At 44.2% G+C, this 23,331-nt stretch overlaps 1 protein-coding gene across 3 annotated transcripts in view; it reads left to right on the top strand.

Moving 5' to 3' along the window:
* CDH4 (cadherin 4) overlaps positions 1–23,331 on the top strand; it is a 447,572-nt gene that overhangs the window by 413,613 nt on the left and 10,628 nt on the right. For all 3 annotated transcript variants that reach the window (XM_054081611.1, XM_054081614.1, XM_054081612.1), the window contains 5 exons: positions 7,825–8,010; positions 12,082–12,335; positions 15,179–15,321; positions 18,880–19,113; positions 20,183–20,416. In XM_054081611.1, coding sequence (XP_053937586.1) covers positions 7,825–8,010; positions 12,082–12,335; positions 15,179–15,321; positions 18,880–19,113; positions 20,183–20,416 — 1,051 coding nt within the window. The remainder of the gene's footprint in view (positions 1–7,824; positions 8,011–12,081; positions 12,336–15,178; positions 15,322–18,879; positions 19,114–20,182; positions 20,417–23,331) is intronic.

The raw sequence follows: 23,331 nt of genomic DNA, 5'->3' as shown, positions 1-23,331 counted from the left end.
GCACGTTTCACTGAGACATACAGAATCAGACCTGTGGAGGACGTTTTGCTCACTTAGGGGCTGAACTCTGTCGCACAGTTCTTTGTCAGGCTGGTTTACGTGTACATCAGGAAAAATGTGTTTGCTAAGTTTTGCTCAAAACAGCGTGGTTGTTTGCTACTCTGCAGTTTGAAGAAAGAGAAATTTGAGGCTTGACATTCCAACAAATGAATGAATTTCACCTTCTTCAAAAGAAGATAGGTTTTTTGGAGAATAATGGCTAGCAACAGGGGTGGAGAGCTCTGCTCTTGCCATGCTGAGTGAGACGCAGGACACCAGCACTGCTTTGGCAGTTCAAGAAGGTCAAGAAGTATCAAACCACTATTGGCCTTTGAGATTGTGAAGCTTCACATCTGGTTGGTTTTTTTGACCTGTTCTTTCCTACCTGTACAAACGTGTTCATGTTCCTCAGTTGAAGCTGGTGTGGTGCAGAGCCTGGGAAAGAACCGTACTGGTGATGCAGCTCATCCCAGTGTGTGATTCTCTGCCAGCCTTCCCATCTTGGAGCTTTTCCATCTCGGTAGCTTAGCAGGGATCACAGGGCTACGTGGCAATGCACTGGGGAGATCAATAGACTAATCCAGGCTGACCTAACGGATTTATCAAGTAGCACACGAATTAATGAAGTTTTCAGGATCCTGCACAGTCCAGGCAGTGGAGAGCAGGACAGAGCTCTGGCACCAGTTCTACAACTGTCTCAGGAGACCTGGGCAAATCGCTTAGTCCTGCAACTGAAGGGAAGCGTAGGGCTGTCAACCACTGTAAAGCAACCATGTATGTGTGCAAGAATGTTTTATTATATAAATGTATGTATATACATTCTTTTTCTTTTAAGAATGAGGCTTTGTAGGCAGTTCCAGCTGTTTCAAAATCTATGCCTCTATTTAAAAGATAGCATTACTAATTACACCTGACAATCAAATCATCTGCAGAAAGGTATCAGCTACCTTTTCCTGCTGTTCATTCTGTAGGCAAGAAACAAAGATATGTTAGACAAGAGAGCAAATGAAATGTTCAAAGGATTCTTGTCTAAAACTGGAAAATAAAAGGCTGTGCTATCAGATCAGAATTTTAACATATACTGCTTCCACTGGCTCCTGAGATAAAATCTTTTATTGTTGAGTATAACCATTGTTAAAGGTCAGTGTTGCAAAGGCTACATCATTTAGACGAGATGAGATCCCATTTTGGATAAATTCACAATTTTTCTTCCTAACAAGGAGATAGTATCAGGATTTGAATGTACAAGAGTGCCGGGTTACAGATTAAAGGCTTTTGTGTTCTGGAAACCACGCTATGCCAGATTCCTTGAGTTTCAGTGAGACATGCAAGTCCCCAAAGTCAAGTAGGTTGATTAAAGTGCTTCTTTATAGCCTTTGAAATACAGATAAAGTACAACTTTCCTACACGGGGTTAATGTAGAATTTTTTTTCCTTGACAAGGCTGTGTGCCTTTCCAAGGACAGAATTTTAATCTCTTTTTAAACCTTTCATACGAACGTTGTAAAAAGCTCCTTTGTGTTCTAATGCATTTTTATAAAATATCTAAATTTCTATGCAAACTTCGAACTTCTTTTCATAAGATATATTTATCTGGAAATGGTTATCTTGCAGCAAAGTAGTGTCTTATGCCATCATTTCTGTGGCATCTTTTCATACTGTCACAAGAATGTAACATCTGATATGGAAAAAAAAAATTAGTGCTCATTGTCAGACCTGCAAGCTTCTTTTTTTAATTTAATATCCTTTTACTATTGCGTGTTCTTGTCTCTGAACTCCTGGCAAGTACTCTTGAGTCTTTGAACCAAGGTGAAACCAGTACATACCTTCCTCGCACCAGAGTCTGAAATGAGAGGGGTTTCTTCTGCTGCTTCTGAAAGAAAGGGTATTACTTTCTTCTCTTCTGTTCTGCTTTGTCTTCCTCTTTGAAAAGTAAATTTTATTTCTTACAAAAGCAGTCATTACTCAAGGTTCTGAGAAAATAACAGCAGTAAAGACAACACCTAGAGCCAGGGGCTGCTGTCAGGAGTGCGATGGATATTGTCTACGCCCCATTGAAAGATGAGCTTCAGAAGTGCCAAAGTTTAGGGCTTGCTGTTGTTTTTCAAACTCATCTGGCAGAAGTGAAAGCAGCACATTGAGACTGCGCCGAGTGTCACTCTTCACTCCTTGTAGAAACTCCAATAAAGAAGCAGGTGGTCTAGCTCTACCACACCATGCGTAGAGCTGTGGGAGCTCCTTTGGGAATAGGTGAGGAATTTTAATATCACAAACCACTGAAAATAATGGCAGAAGTTCCAACGCATCCTTTGAAATTGTTGCTAATTGTTGTGCGCTTCCTGCGGCTTGGCTGGGCAAGATTGACTCCTGCCCAGCCACGACAAACCAGTGCCTGCAGCCCAAGCAATTCATTTCTGCATGAGCACCGTGACAGCTGGGCCTCGTACCAGCAAAGCAAAACTACAAGCTGGCAAGAGCACGTTGGGCTTTATAGATAATGTTTTGGGAAGCATTTGCCACATGGCGTATGACTAGTCTGAAGTATGGTATGCGTACGTTGATTGACTGTGGAGTAAATCCAAGTGAATATGAAGTTGAAGCAGGGATGCTGCAGTGCAGAGGACTTGAGCACCTCCCGTGAGAGGACAGGCTGAGAGAGGTGGGGTTGTTCAGCCTGGAGAAGGGTAGGGTGGCGGGGAGACCTTAGAGCAGCTTCCAGTGCTGAAAGGGAAAGGAGAATCTGAGGAGGGGCTTTTTATCAGGGAATGCAGGAGTAGGATGAGGTGGAATGGTTTTAAGCTGAAAGAGGGGAGATTTAGGTGAGATATGGGGAAGAAATTTTTTACTGTGAGGTTGGGGAGGCCCTGGCCCAGGTTGCCCAGAGAAGCTGTGGCTGCCCCATCCCTGGAGGTGTTCCAGGCCAGGCTAGATGGGACTTTGAGCAATCTGATCCAGTGGGAGGTGTCCCTGCCCATGGTAGGAGGATTGGAACTAGATGATCTCTAAAGTCTCTCTAACCCAAACCATTCTATCATTCTGTGTCATGGACAAGAGCCTGAAAAACTAAGAGGGAAGCAAAGATGCTTGTATAGACGGTTCTGGCTGGTGCACAAAGGACAAAGTGAGGACATTGGTACTTAGAGGGTGATCATCATTTGAGAACATTCCAAAATGAGTAGTTCTTTAATAAACTGTGATGAAGAAATGGGCATCTCAAAATCTGATTTGCAGACAAGAAAGGATTGACTTTATGGAGACTTTGGGAGGATTTGAGTGAGTGTGTGGTCTCTGCTGCACAACAGCAGCAGTAAGGTGAGAACCTGGAGGTCACTGTTGGACTGTCACAGAAGCTGATAGCCATGTCTGACCCATAGGGCAGAGAGGGGGTAGGATAACTTGCAGACCTAGTACAGTCACCCGTACAGTAAATGATATTGGAAATTAAAGGTCAGAGAATTGATAGTAGGGCTTAAGAAAACAGCAATTAGGCTGCTAGGAAGGAAAGCTAAATTACCGGGAGTAGGAGTAGGGGCTAAAAAAGAGAAAGATTATTGATCGGAATATCAAGTTGGCAGATACACAGAGTACAATCTAGAGGTTTTTTACACCTCTGGGTTTACTCAACCCCCACGATAAAAAATGCAGACCTATAAAAATGAAATAAGAAGCAATCAATTAGGATGGCATTTGCTTGTTTCCGTGCTGCAGCTGGGCAGGCACATCACAATTAATGATTTATTAGGAGATTTTTGTCTTTTTTTTTTTTCACTTTACACAGATTGGTGCAACCGGACTGCAGTTATTTATTAATTTGCCTGCTATTCAAGCGTCTTTGTTAAATATCGTGCAGAAAAGGTAAACAGTTGGCTCGCATGCCAGCACTTGGTTGGGAGCGTGCCCTTAGGCGTGGAGGAGCTGTGGGTTGGTGTTCAGACTAGGTGCCTGCTCACACAGTTTGCGTAGGCAAATGCAGCCCTTTGTGTGCTGGGTTCCCCAGCTGCACAGCGCCTCATGCCCAGAGAGTGCCGCGGAATGGGGTGGCCAGTTTGAGGGATGGGACACCCCACGCCACCTGCACGCGTGTGCTCACTCTTCTTTCAGTTTCCCTCAACCCAGAGGACCTAGAGAGAAGATGCAGTAGTTTGTAGCTGTCGTAACGGTCAGGGGAAGGGCGTGGAGCCTAATATGAGGACCAAGCTGCCCTTACTTTTTTGTGTTAGTTCATAGCTGTAGGTCATAAAATGCTATTTCTGTAGGTGGTTCAGCCCTCATAAACTACTTCTGCCTGTGTCATCATTAGCAAATTGTGGAGACAACACAAAAATCTTTCCTGCAGACATTCATGTGAACAAAAAGCTTTCACAGCTTTTTAGTAAAACCAGCTAGAAAAAACGTAAGAGCATTGGAATAAAGGAATTCTCTTTAGAAGGAATCCTGAATAATTATCTTTGTATTCATCCTCAATCGCACACCTCCCTAGGAGTGGCTGCAGTGAGCTAATTGGTTTTACTCTGCTGTGCATCGCTTCTCCGCCCAGACTCCAGGTGTATTGCACAAAGTCAAGTCTTTGTGTGAATTCATCATTTGTCCCCTCACAGTCATCCCTTTCTTCTCCAGAGTGATATTGTCTGGGTGTTTATATGCTGTCAGGTACTGAGTGAGGTGGAAGACAAACTCTTAGATTATCCAATTTTGGTATAATCTGATGCAACCTGAATGCAATCGGAGTGAATTACTGCCCTTCCACCAAGAAAGACCAGCTCCAGAGGAAGCAGAGAAGGGCTTTTGCCAGCATAGGCTTTTACAGGAGGGAAGAAAAAAGACCCTACAGAATTTAAGGATTTAAGAACATGGCAGGTTCAGAACAAATCCTTATCTAAAAAGGGAAGCAAAGTGTGTAACAATCAGCCACAGAAGTCCTTGTGCGTGGTCTTTAAAAAAGCACACTGGAAATTAAGAACTTCAAATGCAACAATTGAAAGTGAAGCTAAATGAATTACAAGGGAATATGACTAAATGCTACACCCACAGGTCAAGCACTGCTTTGTCAGTCTTATGTTTATTCCAGCAGCTCCTCCGTTGCCCATTGTTTTACCTTGTTTGAATAGATATGCTTCTCTTTATTTGAAAATCAATTGTAATTGTATGAAAGAAAACGTACAGCACAGGGAGTGCTGCAAAGCAGCACAGTGAAAGATGGCATTGTTCAGTATCCTAAATTACTTCAGGATAGGGAGGGAATGACATTAAAGTGTGGGTAGCTTTGAGCTGCCATCCTTCCTTTAGCGGATGTAATTTAATGTCATTACTTAATTTTATTAAAGGTAAAGACAATTGTGGACAGTACACGTTACAGCATTTACTTATTCTAATGATGGTGGGGAGTGTTAGAAGGAAGAAAGACTGCTACATTTTGGATTCCCAGTAACTAGTGATCTGTAGCTGCTGAAAGTCATTCTGTTATGGTGCTTCCCTCCAAGATTTGCTTCTTAACCTGAATAGCTTTGGATGGCTCCTTTGATCCCAGGGAAGGTAATCTGCTCTCAGCCGAACAATATTTAGCTTTATAAGCGTAGTAGCATTTATAAGCATATAAGCATCCACCCTCAATGCTCCATAGGACTGATCATTCCCTAGCTATACCCAACACGCATCAACAACAACTGGATGCACTTCTGGATTGCTCGGTATATGCTGAGCATTGTGGGTTTTACTCTCATGGAAACAGACTGTTGTGGTCTTCCTCCAGGCTTTATACTGAGATGCGCTTGTGTGTTTGTAATTTTAATCATACCTCCTATTTTTAAAATATGCCTTGTAGTAAACTTGATTGCTACAGGCTGAAAGTCAATGTTGCGGTGGCTTTTACAGAAGCTGCTGCAAAATCTGTTGGCGATTGTGTGGGATTTTTCCACGTAACCCAAACTCATTGACAGTACCTGGGTTATGATCTACTAAAGGTATTCAGCAGCCTGTAGGACTGGCCGTTGGAACGTCTTGAGTACAACTGATGGCTTACTCTTGATGGGTTAATTCTGTTTAGTTCTGCAAGACATAAGCCCAGTCGTAATAGATGGATCAATAACTGTGGTTCTACCTCAAAGATCTGAGATGTTTGCCCAAAGTGCTTAACTCCTTTGAAATTACAGTGTGATACCTTCCTGTCAGCAGTGCAGCCACCACCTAAGAGAGACTGGAGGCTCATCAACTTGTCATTGCTGGCGTGCTGTACAACATTAATTTAATGTAATGGGTGATAACTAGTGTGGATTTAGTAAGAGACAATCCTGCTTAACTAATCTCCTCGAGTTCTTTTGAGCAGGTTTCATACAAGGTTGATAATAAGAGTGTACATATGACATAATCTAATGGATTTTTCAAGAGGCTTTTGATGAATTTCCATGTGATATTTCCCCTGCTTAAGCTGTGTGCTGCAGAGATTCCAAATTGAGCAAGAGAATGGGTAAAAAAAAATGAGTAAAATCATGGGAAATAAAGAGAAAAGAAGAGCTGTAGCATGTACTGGAACTAGAATTATCCCGCAGCTTCCCACTGTTCTTCCTCACCACTCAGCATGGCTAGAAAGAGATACCATCTGCATTCATTAATGAGAACTTGGTTTAGGACAGGTGCATAACAGAAAAGAGGGCAAAACGCCATTCAGGGTATCACTAAAGAGCAAATTTAAATTTACATTAACATAAGGCAGATTGAGTATTTTTGCTGCCAGTGGTGGAGTAATATATAATAAATATAACCAGAGATAACTGAAAGACTCCAGTAGATGGGTATGGGATAGGAGTGGGAAAGGGATTATTGCGCCAACAAAGGAATGATTTATTATCATTTACATAACCTGGCATTTGTGCACACCAAAGGCCAGATTTTCAGAATTGCTCAGCTCCTGCAGTTTGGGGCCAGAATTTCAGTTTCAGACTCAGAGCCAGCCATTCCCATCGTTTCCCCAGTGTTTAATTTGCCATATGTCAATCAGAGCACTGCTTTGCAAGTACTGCTCATAGGTGATGCTGAGAGATGAGGACAGTTGAAAATTTGGGACCGTGTCTAACTGGCAGCTTTTGAGCCCCAAACATGAGAAGTATTCACAGGCCAGGAACCCTGATCAGCCGTATGATAGATCAAGGACTGGAAAGCAGAAAAGAATGCAGCTAATGTGTAAGGATATGCCTAAACTGGACATGCTCAGTGAAAATCACTGCTAAGTGAGTGAATTAAACACTAGGAAAGTCTGTGGCAAAATCACAAGAAACACTTTAAATAAAGAGACCAAATCAAATCAAGGGCAAGAAAGAAAGAAAATGAGATAATTGGAGAAGCAATAAAATATCACCACTGAAATGTGAGAAAGGTAAAATACTCTGGTTAAAGGGACAGAGTCATCCTAAAAAAAAAATCACATTTTAGCCTGACATTTTTACCTGCTGTTGACAATTAACTCTGATTGCTGTAACTGAACAAGAATATCAGAAACAATTTCCTTTCGTTTACTTTGAGGATTTGCTGAAACTTGGGCAGTGTCTGGGTGGTAGGGGATTTGTTCTCCTTTGGGCTGGGAGGCGAGACAGACTTGGAAAGATTTGGAAAAATGTTCAAAGAGAAAAAAACAAAAGGGAAGCTCAAAATGAGAAAGGTTTGTATTGCTTATAGTCCTCTTCATGGGGCTGTTATCGCAGTCAATTTGGTGATGTAGGGGAGAGGGGACATAGTTGTGAGGACGGACAGAATGCTCCCCCCCCCCGTGACCGCTCCTGTCTTCTATTTGCAGTATTCAGGAGAAGTTCCTGAGAACAGAGTGGAGGTTGTGGTGGCAAATCTGACGGTGATGGACCGGGACCAGCCTCACTCTCCCAACTGGAATGCCATCTACCGAATTATCAGCGGAGACCCCTCTGGCCATTTCACCATCCGGACAGACCCTGTCACCAATGAAGGCATGGTAACGGTTGTGAAGGTAAGGGGAAAGCCAAAGCAAATCTACACCTAGCACCCTTTCATCTAGCTAAGGGATTGCCAGAAGGCAGAAGTCTGCGGTTATTTCATGACTGCTCTACCTGAGAACAGAAGTGCTCAGATCTGTTGTTTCCCATCTCTCTCTGTGCAGATGTTCTGAAAACCTTTGCTTCAAGTATCTGCCACTGGTTCTCGGTTTCCCAACTCAGTCCAGCCTGCCGTAAACTCTGAGGTGCAGAAGGCACCTCCCAGCATCTGAGCTTGGCCCCTGCATCCTGCTTCTCCTTGGCTTTTTGAGGACTTTAAGAAGGAATGGCACCTGGTCTGTGCAGGTTTGGGGCAGAGGCTGCACCTTCTCCTTTTTGAGTTACAAAACTCCTTGTTAGCTGTGAATGGGGAGTAGCATTGCACTGCAGGGGATCAGTCAAGTGATCCTCTATGAAAGCAGGGAGTGCAGGAGAGATTTCAGGAGGACTGAATTTCCTGATAACAGAATGGAAGGGGAGATTTTCCTCAAATTGAGTTCCTTGGCAGAAAAAAGTTGGAGCAATTTTCTTTTCCTAGTATCAAAAGCAGTAAACACACAGTATGGGCCAGATCCTGAGGTCAGAATAGCTCCACTTAAGGGAAAGCCACTCCCCGGGTTAGATCAGAGGGTCTTGTTCAAAGACTCTGAGAAATAAGGCTGTAAATATCCACCATCCCTTCTTCCCTCCATCCATTGCCTTAAGCGTTAGGAGAACAGGAACCCTCAGGATGCCTGCAGCAAGTATCAAATTCTGTTTCCTTCCTTGCCTCTTAAGAAAATTACTTCATCCTAATTTGAGTGTTCACTTCCCATTGAGTTACTGAGGTCAGCAACCCAGGCAGTGAATGCTTTGCCAGAACATAACCGGATCCATTCAGCATCCACGGAATCTCTTCCCAGATAAGGTGCCTACTCCTTCTGACTATCGAGAAAGTGAAGGCATCATGAACAGGTCCCTGTGATCAGTAGTTCACACAATATGCACTGTGCACTGCACCTGAAATGTAATATCTGCTGCGATGGACAAAAGCTACATCTCTTGATAATTCTGTCGTTCTCTAACAAGAAGTTTCAGTCAACAACTTTGGATGAAACATTAACGAGCAACGTGAAGTAAGAGTAGCTCTGTGTTGAAAAAAACAGCCCCGCTCCCTTGTAGGTAATGAGTTGCCGTCATTCTTAATAACTTACAGTTTGGGTGTTAGGAAAAATGACATCAGTGAAATGTCAATGAAGTTATGCTGGTAGGAACGTGTGAGCTTGTCCTGTTCCCTGACCCTTAGGCTACGAGTGTGTGTGCAGATGCCACTTTGCTGAAACTTTGAGAGAGACATCATCTTACCTGCTAGATGGTATTTTAGGAGGGTCCTTTTATTTATCACACTTTATTGCTCTGTAATGATGGTTGACAGCCTTGTCTGGTGCTACGTTCCAAAATCTCTTCAAGCTCAGCAGTAGTTCTAAACGTGTATATGGATGCATGTGTGTGTGTAAGTTACACACACACATATATATATTCTTCTGCTTAAGCAGAAAACATTCAACAGACTAAAATGCAACAATTGAACTTTGTTGACATCAGCAGCCAGTCTGAAACTAAAACGCAATGTTTTTTCACTGCGAGCAGGGAAGGACCCCTTAGTCTTTACCTAGTAAAGTGTCACGACTGTAGTTTAAAGACACATCAAAGTGAACAACAGGGGACTTGCATGATCATCACTGCTACACAAGGACTTCTGCATAATGAACCATTCCTTATTCAGAACTTGGCGGCAAGAAGCCTGGCAAATTTGTCAAGACACCATTGATGCTGGTGCTGACTTTGCACTGCTGTGTAGCCCACAGTGATGACAGGGCAGAGAACCATGTGAAAATCCTGTCTTCTCAAGCTGAGCTCAAAGCTTGAAATTGCGTGGATGTCTTCACTATGTAACCTCACCTGATCCTCCTGGGCACCCAGAGTTTCTTACCCTTCTCAAGCTGGGAGGCCTTTTGGCATATTTTCAGCAAGGAGAATGAGTGAAATTGCTTGTGATTAAATTTTCATGGTGAAGAAGGGAAGACTCTTAGGATTCCACCTGCTTCTTTGAAATATTTTGTTCTCCGTTAATAAGTGAATATGCTTAAAGGTTTGGGGAGTGTGCGCACGTCAGACTGGGTGGCTGGTCAGAGCTCGTTCATCGTGGTATGGTAGCAATCTCTTGCTGGAAAAATCTTGCTGGCACCTGGTTTAAGGGTGTGTTAGGAATAGTTGGACTCGATGATCCAGTGGGTCCTTTCCAACCTGGTGATTCTATGAGATTCTATGGTGGATACTGTGCCACCACGTGCCAGCACTGGTGCCTTCAGGGACGGTCTGTGGGATGGGCATCTCCGGGTGATCCTGGTCCAGCCTCACTCCCTGCTCTGCAACTCTGGTTTTGTTGCTCCCAGAAGAGAGATTAAGAAGCTGAGTGAGCAGCTTCTTTGTGGGGGGAAAAAACACTCCCTTGCATCAGGTCACATCCTAGCAGATCTGTGTGTGGTCAGTGTGTCTGGTGCCTCAGCAGGCAGGGAGCCCAGGGACTCGCTGCCCCCTGGAGCTGCTCAGATCACTCCCCCCACTCCATCTGAGCCCTTCCAGGGAGGAAGGTACAGACTGGCTGTGGGCAAGGTTAGCAAACAGGCGAGCACACACACAAAAAAGGGAAGACTGGAGGAATATAAATTAGAGGAGTGTGAAAGAAATTGAGGAAATGCATTAGTCAAATTGTTTCAAGGCCTTGAATAGTGTTTCAATGGGAACTTTTACCATGCATCTTTTTTTGAATGCGGTACAAGTCCATGAGTCAGTGCTGGTGGGTGTACTGGGAATCTTTATGCTTCCTTTTATTTATTAAATGTTGGCCCTGCCTGTCAGGAAACCGTTTAGCAATAGGAACATTTGCACTTCAATTGAATAGAAATTCCGCTGTTTTACCTTTTGCCCCTGAAATTTGTTTCTCTCGTGTAGCCTCCTATGATTTGACTTCTCTCCTGACAATAGTGGTTTTTAAACAGAACGTGGAAGCCAGTTCTTGCTGGTGTAAATCAGTACAGCTCTACTGAAATCAACGTAACTGTGGCATTTTACACCGTGAGAGTACGCTTTGCAGACTCAGCACTGGAGAAGGTATTAGGGAGAATGGTTACGCTTCTAAATTTATGAATTATGGCAAAGCATTTTTTAACAAGCAGAGGTGTGATCCTGCATAACTCAAGCCTCCTTGGCAGATGATTAGTGACTTCCCTCATAATAATTAGTGGGATGGCTTGGAAATTATTATTATACTGCAGTTCAGCCAGTTGTGCCAGCAAAGGCTTTTTACTCCTTCTGGCTTCTAAGATGTACTGTCTTTATGTGCATGTAAAAAAAGAGATCTGTGGCCACCCAAGAGCATAGTGGATCTGTGAGAGAGTGCAGGCAATCTCTGGAGATAACGAGGCATCTTGCAAGAAGTCAAGAGGTCCCACTGGAAGCACCACCTGATTAGCAGGACTTGGTGTTGTTCATTGCAGGTCCACCTTTGCTTATAAACTCACTTAAGGGGAAAACTGAAGAGCACTTCAGGCTCATGAGTCCACCTAGACTGTCCTAGCTACTTAGTCAGGAGCTTTAAATGCTGTTAGCACTGTTAAGTACCTGTTCTGCCCTTCTTCACAGGCTCCACCTGTTGCATTTAGAGCAGCCCATGGTGAATTCATTTGCTCAATGCTTAGCCTAAACAGGCAGCTTCTGTTTTGGAACAAAACATGGGGCAAATCCTCCCTGCTGTTTGCAGTTCTTAGTTTTTTAGCTGTTTGACTCTCCAAATATGGGAAGGCCAACTCCTCTGCTGAATTGAAGCTGGAGGAGCCCATCTTCGGAAGGACTGAGGTCAGGAGGGAACGAGATGAGGCAATGACTTTGGTATCATCTGCCTTCTAAATCTTGCAGCTTTCAGCCAGAAAATAGAATTTATTCTCTGCTTGGCTCTATACTTGCTTGCTTGCTTGCCTGTTTGTTTGTTTGTTTGTTTGTTTTAGGCAGTCGATTATGAGATGAACAGAGCTTTCATGCTGACAGTGATGGTATCAAACCAAGCTCCCCTGGCCAGTGGCATCCAGATGTCCTTCCAGTCGACAGCAGGAGTCACCATTTCAGTCACAGATGTCAACGAAGCACCGTATTTCCCCACGAACCACAAGTTAATCAGGCTGGAGGAAGGGGTGCCCATGGGGACAGTCCTGACGACGTTTTCAGCAGTGGATCCTGATCGCTTCATGCAGCAGGCAGTAAGGTGGGAGACCAGGCAGCCAAGTGAGCTCGGGTGTAGGAGGGGGGATTTCAGCTGCAGGAGTTTGTGGAACAAAGCAGCTGAAAGCTAATTCACAAACTGACTGATGTGGTATGAGTAAAATGCTTAGCAGTTACTTGCACCCTTAGTTGAGAGCTTGCAAAGGACCACACAGGCTTGTAAAGCTGCACTCCACCTTCCCCCGGGTAAGCCAGGCTCCGAGCAGCTGTGTCTGGGACGGCAAAGTTGGATCCTACGTTATTGGCTTGCAAAGGGGCAGTTTCCAGCTTCAAATGAAAGCCATCAATAGCAAAGGGTGTCTGAGTTGTTACAAAGTCAGAGGTCAGGGCTGCATTGTACCAAGTGTTTTGTCTTTGCTTTGCCAAGGATGCTTTGACCTATGTTGTTCATGCACTTTATAAGCACAAAAGGTCAAAGGCAACTTTATTATTTCTGTTTTATGTGGGGAAACTGAGGCACAGGAAGGGCTAGGGCTAGATTTCCAAAGGGAATGAGTCAGATTTTCAATCATGTCTTGTGTTGCTTCCAGGGGATTTAGGTTCAACCTGCTTTAAAAAGCACAGGGCGAGAGGAGCTGTCGGCTGATTCAGAGCAAGGCTTGCTTTGTTATAAACAGCTGCTGAACAGGCTTTTAAGATGTCATATGGTTAAATATTGCCTGAGCACTCAGAAACACCCATACCCATGCAGTTGGCACATGGTCTTTATCTGACTAATGCCAATCCATAGGGAGTACCCCCTCCTGCTGTGCAGTCAGCCAGATTTGTTCTGACCTTCCCTTTCCATTTAATCCAACTGTCAAACCTAACCTCCCTACTATCGCCGTGAATGAGATTCAGCAGACAAAATTTTACCCTTCTAAAACCAAGATGATTGGCCTCAGAAGTTTAAGATTGGATTTAGTCCATGCTGTGACCAGGAGCGTGTCACTTGCTCTGTTTTGTCACACCGAGACAAACTGGGGACCCAACTCTCACACCTTCCCACTGGGAAATAGGTTGGCACAGAAGTGCGTGTGAAAATGAGAGTCTTTGTGACACCTTTCCCAAGTATTTCAGCCTCTATCTGTGCAGTCAAGAAATACATTTCCTGCTCTTAGATACTTCTGCAGCCACTGAAGTTTCTTTTTTTACTCCCTGTCTGTAAGCACCACAGTATTTTTGGCGAAATGTGAGCCTATGACATGACCACAGCCAAGGCCACTTAAACTTACATCAGTTGTGACATTTCGTGTCAGGAAGAGTTTGAAGTATTTCACCTGGCACGGAGCTGTCTGGTCTAGAAAATGATAGTTTATTCACTGCCTCATCTTGTTGTCTTTAGACAGGTATTGTGACTTCTGAGGAGAGAGACCATCCTAACTAACAAGCCAATTTTTCTTATATTCTTCTTGAAATATTGGCCTCTGAAGGGTCTTTATTTCCCTGATGTCCGTACCCTGCCTGGTTTTTGGAGGAGAGAATGGCTCGTTTTTGATTGAATACTCGTCTCACCCGTAGGTGGATTGTCTGTAATCCAAATGAGCATCTGCTTTCTCTGGGAGAAGGACCGGCTCTACTGAGCCATTCCAGTGATTGTACAGTGCGTGTGCAGGGTTTTGTACGACTTTCTGTGAAAGCGAACAACAATTACTTGAGTTGTTTTTTCCTAGGGCTCCCAGGACACACATTTTGTGTATCCACAAGCACTTTGTTTCCAAATCCTTGTACAATTGATTTTACACCTTTTTCATCAGGACAGCCCAATGCCAAGGCTTCGCAAGAAGCAACGAGGTGTTGTTGGGGTCTTGTCCTTGTAAGATATGCAAAGGATATTTTGGTTTTGATTCACAATTGGCATTGGCAAATTAGGAAAAAAAAAGATACCCAGAAACCTAAGCCTACAGATCCACAATAAGCACTTTGCAGAGAGCTTATCCAGCTGCCTGGAGCCTTGCATAGAGTTTTCTGTCTCTCTCTGTGTAGTCTTTGAAGAAATAGAGCTTTTACAAATAGAAGATAAGGAAGCAGAAGGATCTCCAGTAAGGCACAACTTGGTGTCGCCGATGTCACACCTCAAGTTCTCCTTGTCAGCCACAGACACGCTCAAAAAGCCAGCTTTGAAACTGGATCCCTGATCATTTAACGGAGAAAGGGCAGGAGACTCATAGCAGTGACATTAAAAAGAAATTAAAACATCCCAAAGAGTCTAGTGCCATGAAATGTAATTTTCCTTTGGCAGAGGCTTGTGCAGCTGTGTGTTGCTTTCCTGCTCACATGGATTGACACAGCTCAAGTTTCACTTGGAGTTCAGCTTCAAACAGCCCATTTCTGGACAGGGATATTCACCAGAAGCCTGAAAAGAGTGGCCTGAAAACTTCCATTCTTTCAATGTCCTATTTCCCAAACTGTGGTTTATCAGTGATGGACAGAAAGCAGGAATATCCACCTCTTTAGAGCAAGAGATACTTCAGGAAGGGCAATGTTAAGGGAAGGAGAGAGCAGTAATCCATCCCGTACTTCAGGCATACAAATGCAGTGGTCATTGCAGACCCCATTTCTCCTCGGCTGCAGAGAGCTCAGGCTACGTCCACTCCAAGCAGTGGGAAGCTGGCATGTAAGTGGCACTTAGTGGAAAGAAAAACCTTCAAAATGAAAGAAATAGAAAAATTGAATAATTGTAGAGGTCAGAAAACAGATACTCAATTAGCGTTTTGTTTGTCAACAAAACCGGTTATCCAAAGGTCCTTTGTATCGTGGGTCAGGAGTCCAGAAAAATCTCATTCAAACAATATTAAGGATATGTCAGTGAAAAGACTGCCATGTATTTATTTCCTTTCTCTGTAGATACTCTAAGCTGTCAGATCCTGCAAACTGGCTGAACATTAATGCCACAAATGGTCAGATCACTACTGCTGCTGTCCTTGATCGGGAGTCAGACTACATTAAGAATAATGTCTACGAGGCCACATTCTTGGCGGCTGACAACGGTGAGCCCAGGCTTCACATTGTTCATGCTTCAATAAGACTCTAATGTGATGCATTAAGAGAAATGATGCCCTGACAGAGTTGTCAGTATAAGTTATCTTTTTCCCAGGTTTTTATGGTCAAAAATGTGAAAGTGGGACGGGAAATTGCTGGAGTAAATTAAATGTGCACAGTATACAGGGAGTATTATTAAGGGAAGGGGAGGGCAAATGGAAAATCGATTTGGGGAGTTCAGTGTAGCGGTGTAGCCTGAACTTAAAAATATATCAAAGGGATGTGCTCTCCAAGGGCTGCCGAACACACTGGTCCTGATAATCGTCCCAAAGGCATTGATCAGAGCATTCAGGAAGCTTTCCATCAGGAAACCAGAAATAATTGTAGAGGATGGCAGGAGGGTATTAAAAATAAACCAGTCCATTGAACTGTGGTGGCATTCATGAAAGTTGTCTGTCTGTCTGTCACCAGAGCTAATCTGTCTCTGTCCACTACAGTTTCTGAAACGTCCAGCCATCATCAGAGTGTCTGGATGCTGGTGCGCTTTATTATCAAAGTCGAAGAGGCCAGTACAGATCTTCTCGCTGAGAAGTCCTGTTAAGGCTTGCTCTTCTCTACTCATTAAAGATCACACAGTGCTTTTGGTCAAATTAGCACTGTGAACCTCAGCGCTGGCCTCACCCAGGGGCGAGCAGTCCATTGCTGCTGCCCTGGATTTCTCTTCCTGATTCTGATTAGGAGTTGATGACTTCTTTGCTACCTGTACCTAAATGTGCCCACGCTGTTATTTCATTCATTGGTTCTTCCAGTTAGAAAAGGCTTTGTGGAGGGCTCAGTAGCTTCTTTGGGTGAGGAGAGGGCCTTTCTCCCCCTTTCCCACTCTGACCTTCCCCCTTCCCGTGTGCTTGCATCAAACTAGAGCCATGCTTCGGCAGCAAAATAATTCTAGGCTTGGCTGTGAGCCCTTCAGTATATTTCTTGTGCTCTGTAAGTGCTTTCAGGAAAGTTTCTGTGTTAGTTCTTGTCACCCCTCAGGGTGCCACGTCCATGTTGAGCAGATTCAGTGGCGCTTGCAGGGCTCATGAAAACTTGCTCCTTCTGGGATTTCAAGCTTCACTTCAGTCATTGCATCCTGAGTCACAGGAGAAACACAAGCTCATGGAAGAGTTTCAGTGCTGAGTAGCAGTACCCCCCTTTGCCCCTTCTTTCTGCCGCCAGTGGTTGGATAGCTGTGGTCACACAGCCCTACCCTAAGCTTCCCCTCTGTGGAGGCAGCCACAGCACTGAAATCCAAAACAGTCTCAAGGGGATCTAGCAGTGTTCATCTGCAAGAGCTGCAGGGCAAAACATGTCAAATTAGTTGGCCAAGGCTGTTCACTAAAGCAGTGGTAGAGCTTGAACCCATCAAACTAATCCTCACTGTCTGACCTTGCAAATCCTGGGCACTTACTACAACAATTTGGAGTTAACCCCCTTCCTTGGCTTCGGTGCTGATGCTGCAGTGCATCAGCGCTTCCACATCCATCATTCAGCAACTCAGAAAGTGAGGACCTAGATAAATCTCTTTATTCTGAAAAATTAATCTATCACTGGTACATTGCAGCCATTAAAATGCATATAAAGCAACACCTTATTTAAAATTCTGTCTAGAGTGCTTAGGATAACAGCTAAAGTTTCATCTGGGCTAACAAACTCCACATTTCTCCCAAGTTCCAGGTTCTCTGGTGTCAAGTAGTCATCAAAGAAGGGCTTAGGGTCAGCACTTTTGGGGGGGGATTTTTCTTTCTTTCCTGGAGAAGCAGAGCATCTTGTTTCCTTGAAGTTCTTTTTGCTGCTTTCAGTATATGTAATAAAGAAGTCATTAGTATGTCAATCTTAATTTCAGCGAGTGGACCAACTTCTCCATCAGAGACAGTGATGCTATGGTAGTCCTCATCTCTTGTGCATAAAGTCCAAGGATGCTTTATAGTACATAAATACCTGTTCTAGACATGCTTTTGCCATCTCCACATAAAACAGCTGAAATAATTTGAAATGTTCCATGGATTATAGTACTTGAACATATAAAAAATAGGTTACTTTTCATTTTTCTTGATACTGCCCCAGAACTACATTCAGGAGCACAAAGAACCAAATATACCTGAAACTGGAGCCCAGCAATACCCAACAGACCTACAAATCTTCATTTCTGTGCGAGGCAACTGCAGGTTACTTGAGCCGTGTGCCAATTAGTGCCTCTTGGGACTGCTCCTTTGCGTTCAGTCTGTCTTAGAGGTTAGAGTGTGGGCCGTGCTTTCATCCCAGAAGATATTCTGGATAACGTGCAAACAGTGAAATCACTTTTCTTGGTCCTGAAAGTCAGTGTGCATTTTCAGCCCAGTATCCTGATGGGCTGTCTGTCTCTCCAGAAACTTTCAAGGTGGATCAAAGGCATTGTTTTAGAGGGAGACCTACCCCATGCTTACTAGATGAAAGGATGAGATCAATGATTGAGGAGCTTATGTAGGAACCACAAAAGAAGGATTTTCAGGGCCCCTTCAGAATTTTCAAGGCTCCCTTGAAAAATGGAGCAGAAAGGAGAAGGAAAGTCTGTGGAAGCAGAAGCAACATTTGAAAGCCTGGTGGGGAAATGGTTTGTGTAGCTTTTATTTTTTTCTCTTAAAAAAGAATTGCTGAAGCGACGCTGCCTGAGAAGGGAGGTGATGGACCAGCCAACATGGAGCTGACAGATGTATGTGTAGGGAGAGAAATTAAAAACACTGTGCCATTTCTGGGAAAGCTGTTCTCTCTTGCCAGGGCAGGCATTACTTTGTGTAAGTGGTCATTACTCAGAGAAATGTGACTCTTCATCAATAAGAGGCTGGAGGACCAAGACTGCTGGGTTGCGGTGGTCCCGTTGGTTGGGACAAAGGTAGAGAGGATGTAGACCTACGTATTGGGACATACTGCTGCTGCCATGGGTTAACAGCATCACCCAGTGTGTTAGGTGATGGTTAGCTCATACTGTAGGCTTTGAGCGAGGATCTTTTACCACTAAAACTAGGGCTGGCTGTAGGATAGGCTGGAGAGTTGGGTTTTCATTGAAGCAGTGTAATAGTCTGCAAATCTAAAATCTGGCCGTCAAGTGCTACAGAAAATGCTGACCAATGATTTTTTTTCTTCCAAGCGCTCTTCTTCCTCTTGTAAGCTTTCTTTCTAATGGTTTTTCATCTTCAAAAAGCCATTACTAAAATTTGCAATAGCAGCTTGGCATCACCCCCTCGAATTGTTTGAGTTATCTGAGTAAGGACATTGCTGTAGGCTACAAATTTGCAGAAGTCAACGTCCATGTTCTGCAGGTTGAAAAACAGCAACATTAGGAGGCTTGGGGAAGTTTTAATAATAACCCTTAAAGCAAGGGACCGTGAAAGTACAGTATGTCCCTGATAAGGTCCAAGGAGGGAGGGTGAAAATCCTAGTTTATTGAAATTGGAAGGTAGAGAGAGGCTGGTCCACAGTGTTGTCGTTCCCTCTGCTTCTCAAGTGATGGTCATCAGTCCATGTTCAGCTCTGCCTTTCCCATTCAGGCATACCCCCCGCAAGCGGCACTGGCACTCTGCAGATCTACCTAATCGACATCAACGATAATGCTCCTGAGCTTCTGCCAAAGGAGGCACAGATCTGTGAAAAGCCAAACCTGAATGTCATCAACATAACAGCCGCGGATGCTGACATCGATCCAAACGTTGGGCCCTTTGTCTTCGAGCTGCCAAGTGTGCCATCTGCAGTGAGGAAGAACTGGACCATAACACGGCTGAATGGTAAATGGGGCAGGCAATCCTGAGGACGTTTGGACTCTTGATTCACTAATGTGGCCACGTGCAGTTTCAAACTTCCAAACTTGCCTACTTTTTTTATCTGATTTTTATTTTTTAAACCACATTATGGCTGACATTATAGACAAGATAGTTAATCAGAAATGATTTGTATCAGACCTGCAGCATAACTCTAAGAGCCTTGGCACTTGGCTTTTTTTAATGCACTTCATAATTATGAACAGTTATTAGTAGTGAACAGAGTATAAATCATCCATAATGGCCAAGAGGAAAAAAGCTATTATCAGTCTTCCTTATGTTCCAGTGTAATTGTCATAAGCCACAATCGGGATCAATGTTCATTTCTCTGACCATAATTGCATAAAGGCAGCCTTTTAATTTACCGTGGAACCAGGAGGGCTAGGTAAGTGTGAAGATTACCAGTATGTGGAGGATTTTTATATTGCAGCATGCAAGCACAAATGGCCCTAATTATTCCTCTTAATGGTAGTTTCAGCAGAGGATGGAAAATATCATGGAGCCATAGGTGGCTTTGGCTTCAAAATCGGTTGCTCTCGATGAGGTCTGGCAACTTCTGCCAGGCCAGGGGGAAACAACTTGCGCACTTACAGCTCAGGGCTCAGTCCCACAGCTCTTGTATCACTATGGGAGGGAACACAAGAAAGATTACCTGGCCGAGCGTGTCATTGATAGGCAGTGCGCTTCCCAAAAATCCTGAGGTGGAAGAGTGGGCAAGCAGAGAAACCTGCACAGTGGCCAGCGGCAGCCCAGACCCAGGGTTTAGTGTTTGCATTTCATGCTTTTTGAAATGCATGGAGCTAGATTTGCAAGCAGCTTCAAGGTAGCAGTGAAGACACTGTATTTTGCAAAACACAGGCTGAGTGTTGACCAAAGCGTTAGGGCAGAGGTCTGAAGCTGTCCTGCCAAGGCGTGTTGTTGACAGCCTCTCCTTCAGGACTCAGAGGACTGCTCTGGCAGAGGAGCCCTGCCTGGATGAGTGTGGCTGCGAGGCTCTACGAGAGTGCCTGTCATGCGTCTGTCTTTGTCTCTCTAGGTGATTACGCCCAGCTTAGTTTACGAATCATGTACCTGGAAGCGGGTGTGTATGATGTGCCAATCATTGTGACGGACTCAGGAAATCCCCCCTTGTACAACACATCCATCATCAAAGTGAAGGTGTGCCCGTGCGATGAGAACGGCGACTGCACCACCATCGGGGCGGTGGCTGCAGCGGGGCTGGGCACCGGCGCCATCATCGCAATCTTGATCTGCATCATCATTTTACTGAGTAAGTACCGCAAGGGCTGACACTGCTGGGAAACGTCACATTTGCCATCCTGTTCTCTGTCATCCCATGTCTATACATGGTATTTTTCAAGAGCCGTGAGTTTTGGGCAGCTGGAGGTGGTTCACATGTCTGCATTCAGACCTCCTTCACTGTGTTGTCAGCAAAATGAGCTAGAGCACGTTCTGCATGCATCGGACTTTTCTTTCTAAGACTTGCAGTAGCTTTACAAATTTCCTTACACTTGACAACATCTTGTAGGAAGGTGGTGTGGTATGATTCTTCACACCTTGCAGGAAAAAGTTGAAAGACTTATCCAAAATTTAAACTACATGTAAGGAAGAATTTCTTCATCGTGAGGGTGGTGAGGCACTGGCCCAGGCTGCCCAGGGAAGTTGTGGCTGCCCCATCCCTGGAGGTGTTCAGGGCCAGGTTGGATGGGCCTTGGCAGCGTGATCCAGTGGGAGGTGTCTGTGCCAATGGCAGGGGGGTTGGAACTGGGTGATCTTTAAGGTCCCTTCCAACCCAAACTATTCTATGATTCTGTGAAAATCCTGTGTCAGAGTCCTTCACAACTCTCGGGTGCCTGGCTGGCTGTGGATCTACTGGTTCCCAGTACCGGCTGCACTGGTCATGAGAGTATGGCCCGTCCCTGGCAGAGCTAGTGCATAGTGATAACTTTCTGGTTGTTCAAAGGAAAAGAAGAATGGTAGTTACTCCCAGTGCTTGTGAAGTGACAACAGATTGGAGAATCCTGGGAGATAGTGGGTGGTTTTAAAGGAAGGAAGGATCCTCAGTTTGCCGGGAACACTAGAGGGCTGGGGGTGCATCACAGAGACGGGTTGGCCATCCCTCTGCTTGCAGCAAAGCCATCGCTTTTGCTCGGTGACACTGTTAGTCCCAGGCTTCTGTGAGCATTACCAATAACCATGTGTGCACACACTTAAAAATAAAAATGATATCATTATGACTTCAAGCAGGAGTTGGCACAGTAGGAAGAGATAAAAACGAGCACTGAAATGAGCAATGAGGTAAATATTCATCAAGAAACACAGGATGAAACCATGGGACTCCCATTAAAGCTAATGGGAGTTATGGTGCTAAATCACATTTAATATTTACCCCCAATGTGTTTAAACAGAGACCAGACAGAGCGACGTATGCTACAAATGTCACCTAATGTGGATATGATATGGTACATTAAGAGAATGGGTCATCTCTGGGCAAACATCCACCCTTCTGGGCCAGCGATGGAAATATATTGTTGTATAATTGATTTCCTGTATTAGTCTGGAGAGCAAGCGAGAAAACCAGGTGTCTGTGGCCGTGCAATCCCTGCTCTTCATCCAGCCAATATGAGCCAGTGGAAGCATCCCTGTGCCTAACCACAGTGCCCAGTTTCTGTCCTTCACTGGGTGTGGGATCCCAGTAGCAAAATGTTTTAGGCTGCTCCCTTCGGCAAAGGCGTTTGTTGCGAATGCAGCACAGTAGCGCACGCAGGAGATGTGGTGTTCAGAAGTCCCTCCCGGGGCGTGCGGGTGAGCTGTTACCAGTGGAAGCCACAGAGGTGATAAAACACAGGACTTCTTTTTGCTGCTCCCATATAAATCCAGTGCTAAAATATGATTTAAACAGTTGAAAATCCTATTGACTGAAATTAACTTCAGCTGAAGGACATTTGATTTAAGAGAGTCCTCCTTTCATTTTCAGATACATTATCCCATTTTAAATTATGGGTTTTATTACAAAAGCTTATTTTTACATTCCTTGTAATTTTAATTGACTTTTTTTATCTTCAAGAACTGCGAAGCACTGTATCAGTGATGAAAAATGTAATTTGCAATGGGCAGTTTTCCAGTTACATCTTTCCAGTGTTTTGCCTCCTTTCTATTTGTTTTATATCGTGACCTCTGAAAAATAGCCTGGAAAAAAGAGGTGGATGCAGGGGGGGTTGTGCTATTTGTCCATTTTTGAGTCAGCAGGTCAAAGTTTGATGTCTTTAAAAGGAAGAAGCAGCAAGGGGGGGACAACTGAGGTTGCTTGGGTGAAGGAAGTTTCTGGCTTTACCTTTGTGCTAAGGTTTTTTCTTCTTCCTGATACCCCATGTATTAGGGTGGGCAATAACACATTTAGAAGAGCAATGCAGTAAAGGATTGTGAAGGGTGAAGACAATGGATTTCAAGGAAAAGTACATGCAGAGTGAAAATGGGTCTAACGGCAGTAATAGCACTTCTCATTCTGTGGAGTGAATAAAAGGAAGGAGAGTGCACTACATCCACTATTGACACTTTGAAGGTTTTTTTTTTCCAAGGTAGCTGTAAAGGCGTTAATGGCACAGTTTTTTCCACAAGTGCATGAAAAAGTAGCGTTTAAAAAAAAAAAAGAGAAAAAGATAAACCGTGGTAACCATTATAATATTGTCTTTGTGGACCAGGCAGGTTTCTTGTTGTGAGAGACTTGAAAAGGAACAAGGAGAAAAGGACTTCAATAGTCTGCTAAATAGCTGAGGTTTTATATTGCAGATAAGAGTTACGTTTTTCTTTCTTTTCTTTTTGTCTCTTGAATAGATCTAGGATAAGCATTAAAGAAATGCTGAACTATCTGAAAACAATTCTGTTAGCTGGCAGGCAGGGATGACAGCCAATTGGCACACAATGGCAGTAATTAGCTGTCCGGTCCTCTTCTGCTCTCTTCACTGAATTCCTGTTGGGTACAAACACTTCAGTGCTGAGAGGAAGAACTCGGAACCTCCTAGCACCTTCCCATGCTGTGGGGCTGTGGGCTGTCCCCAGGATCTGGTCTCTTCTCGTCCTTGCCCTCATGAAGTGACACCAAGGCCCCATGAAGAAGCAATGAGCGGGAAATGTTGCTTGTTCTCCTCATCCAGGTGAAGAACACAAAAGAGTTTGGGATCTTAC

This window comes from Cuculus canorus, chromosome 16 (assembly GCF_017976375.1).
Source record: "Cuculus canorus isolate bCucCan1 chromosome 16, bCucCan1.pri, whole genome shotgun sequence".
NCBI lineage: Eukaryota > Metazoa > Chordata > Aves > Cuculiformes > Cuculidae > Cuculus > Cuculus canorus.
The sequence above is the reverse complement of the archived record's forward strand: the minus strand, read 5'-3'. Positions and strand labels throughout refer to the sequence as shown.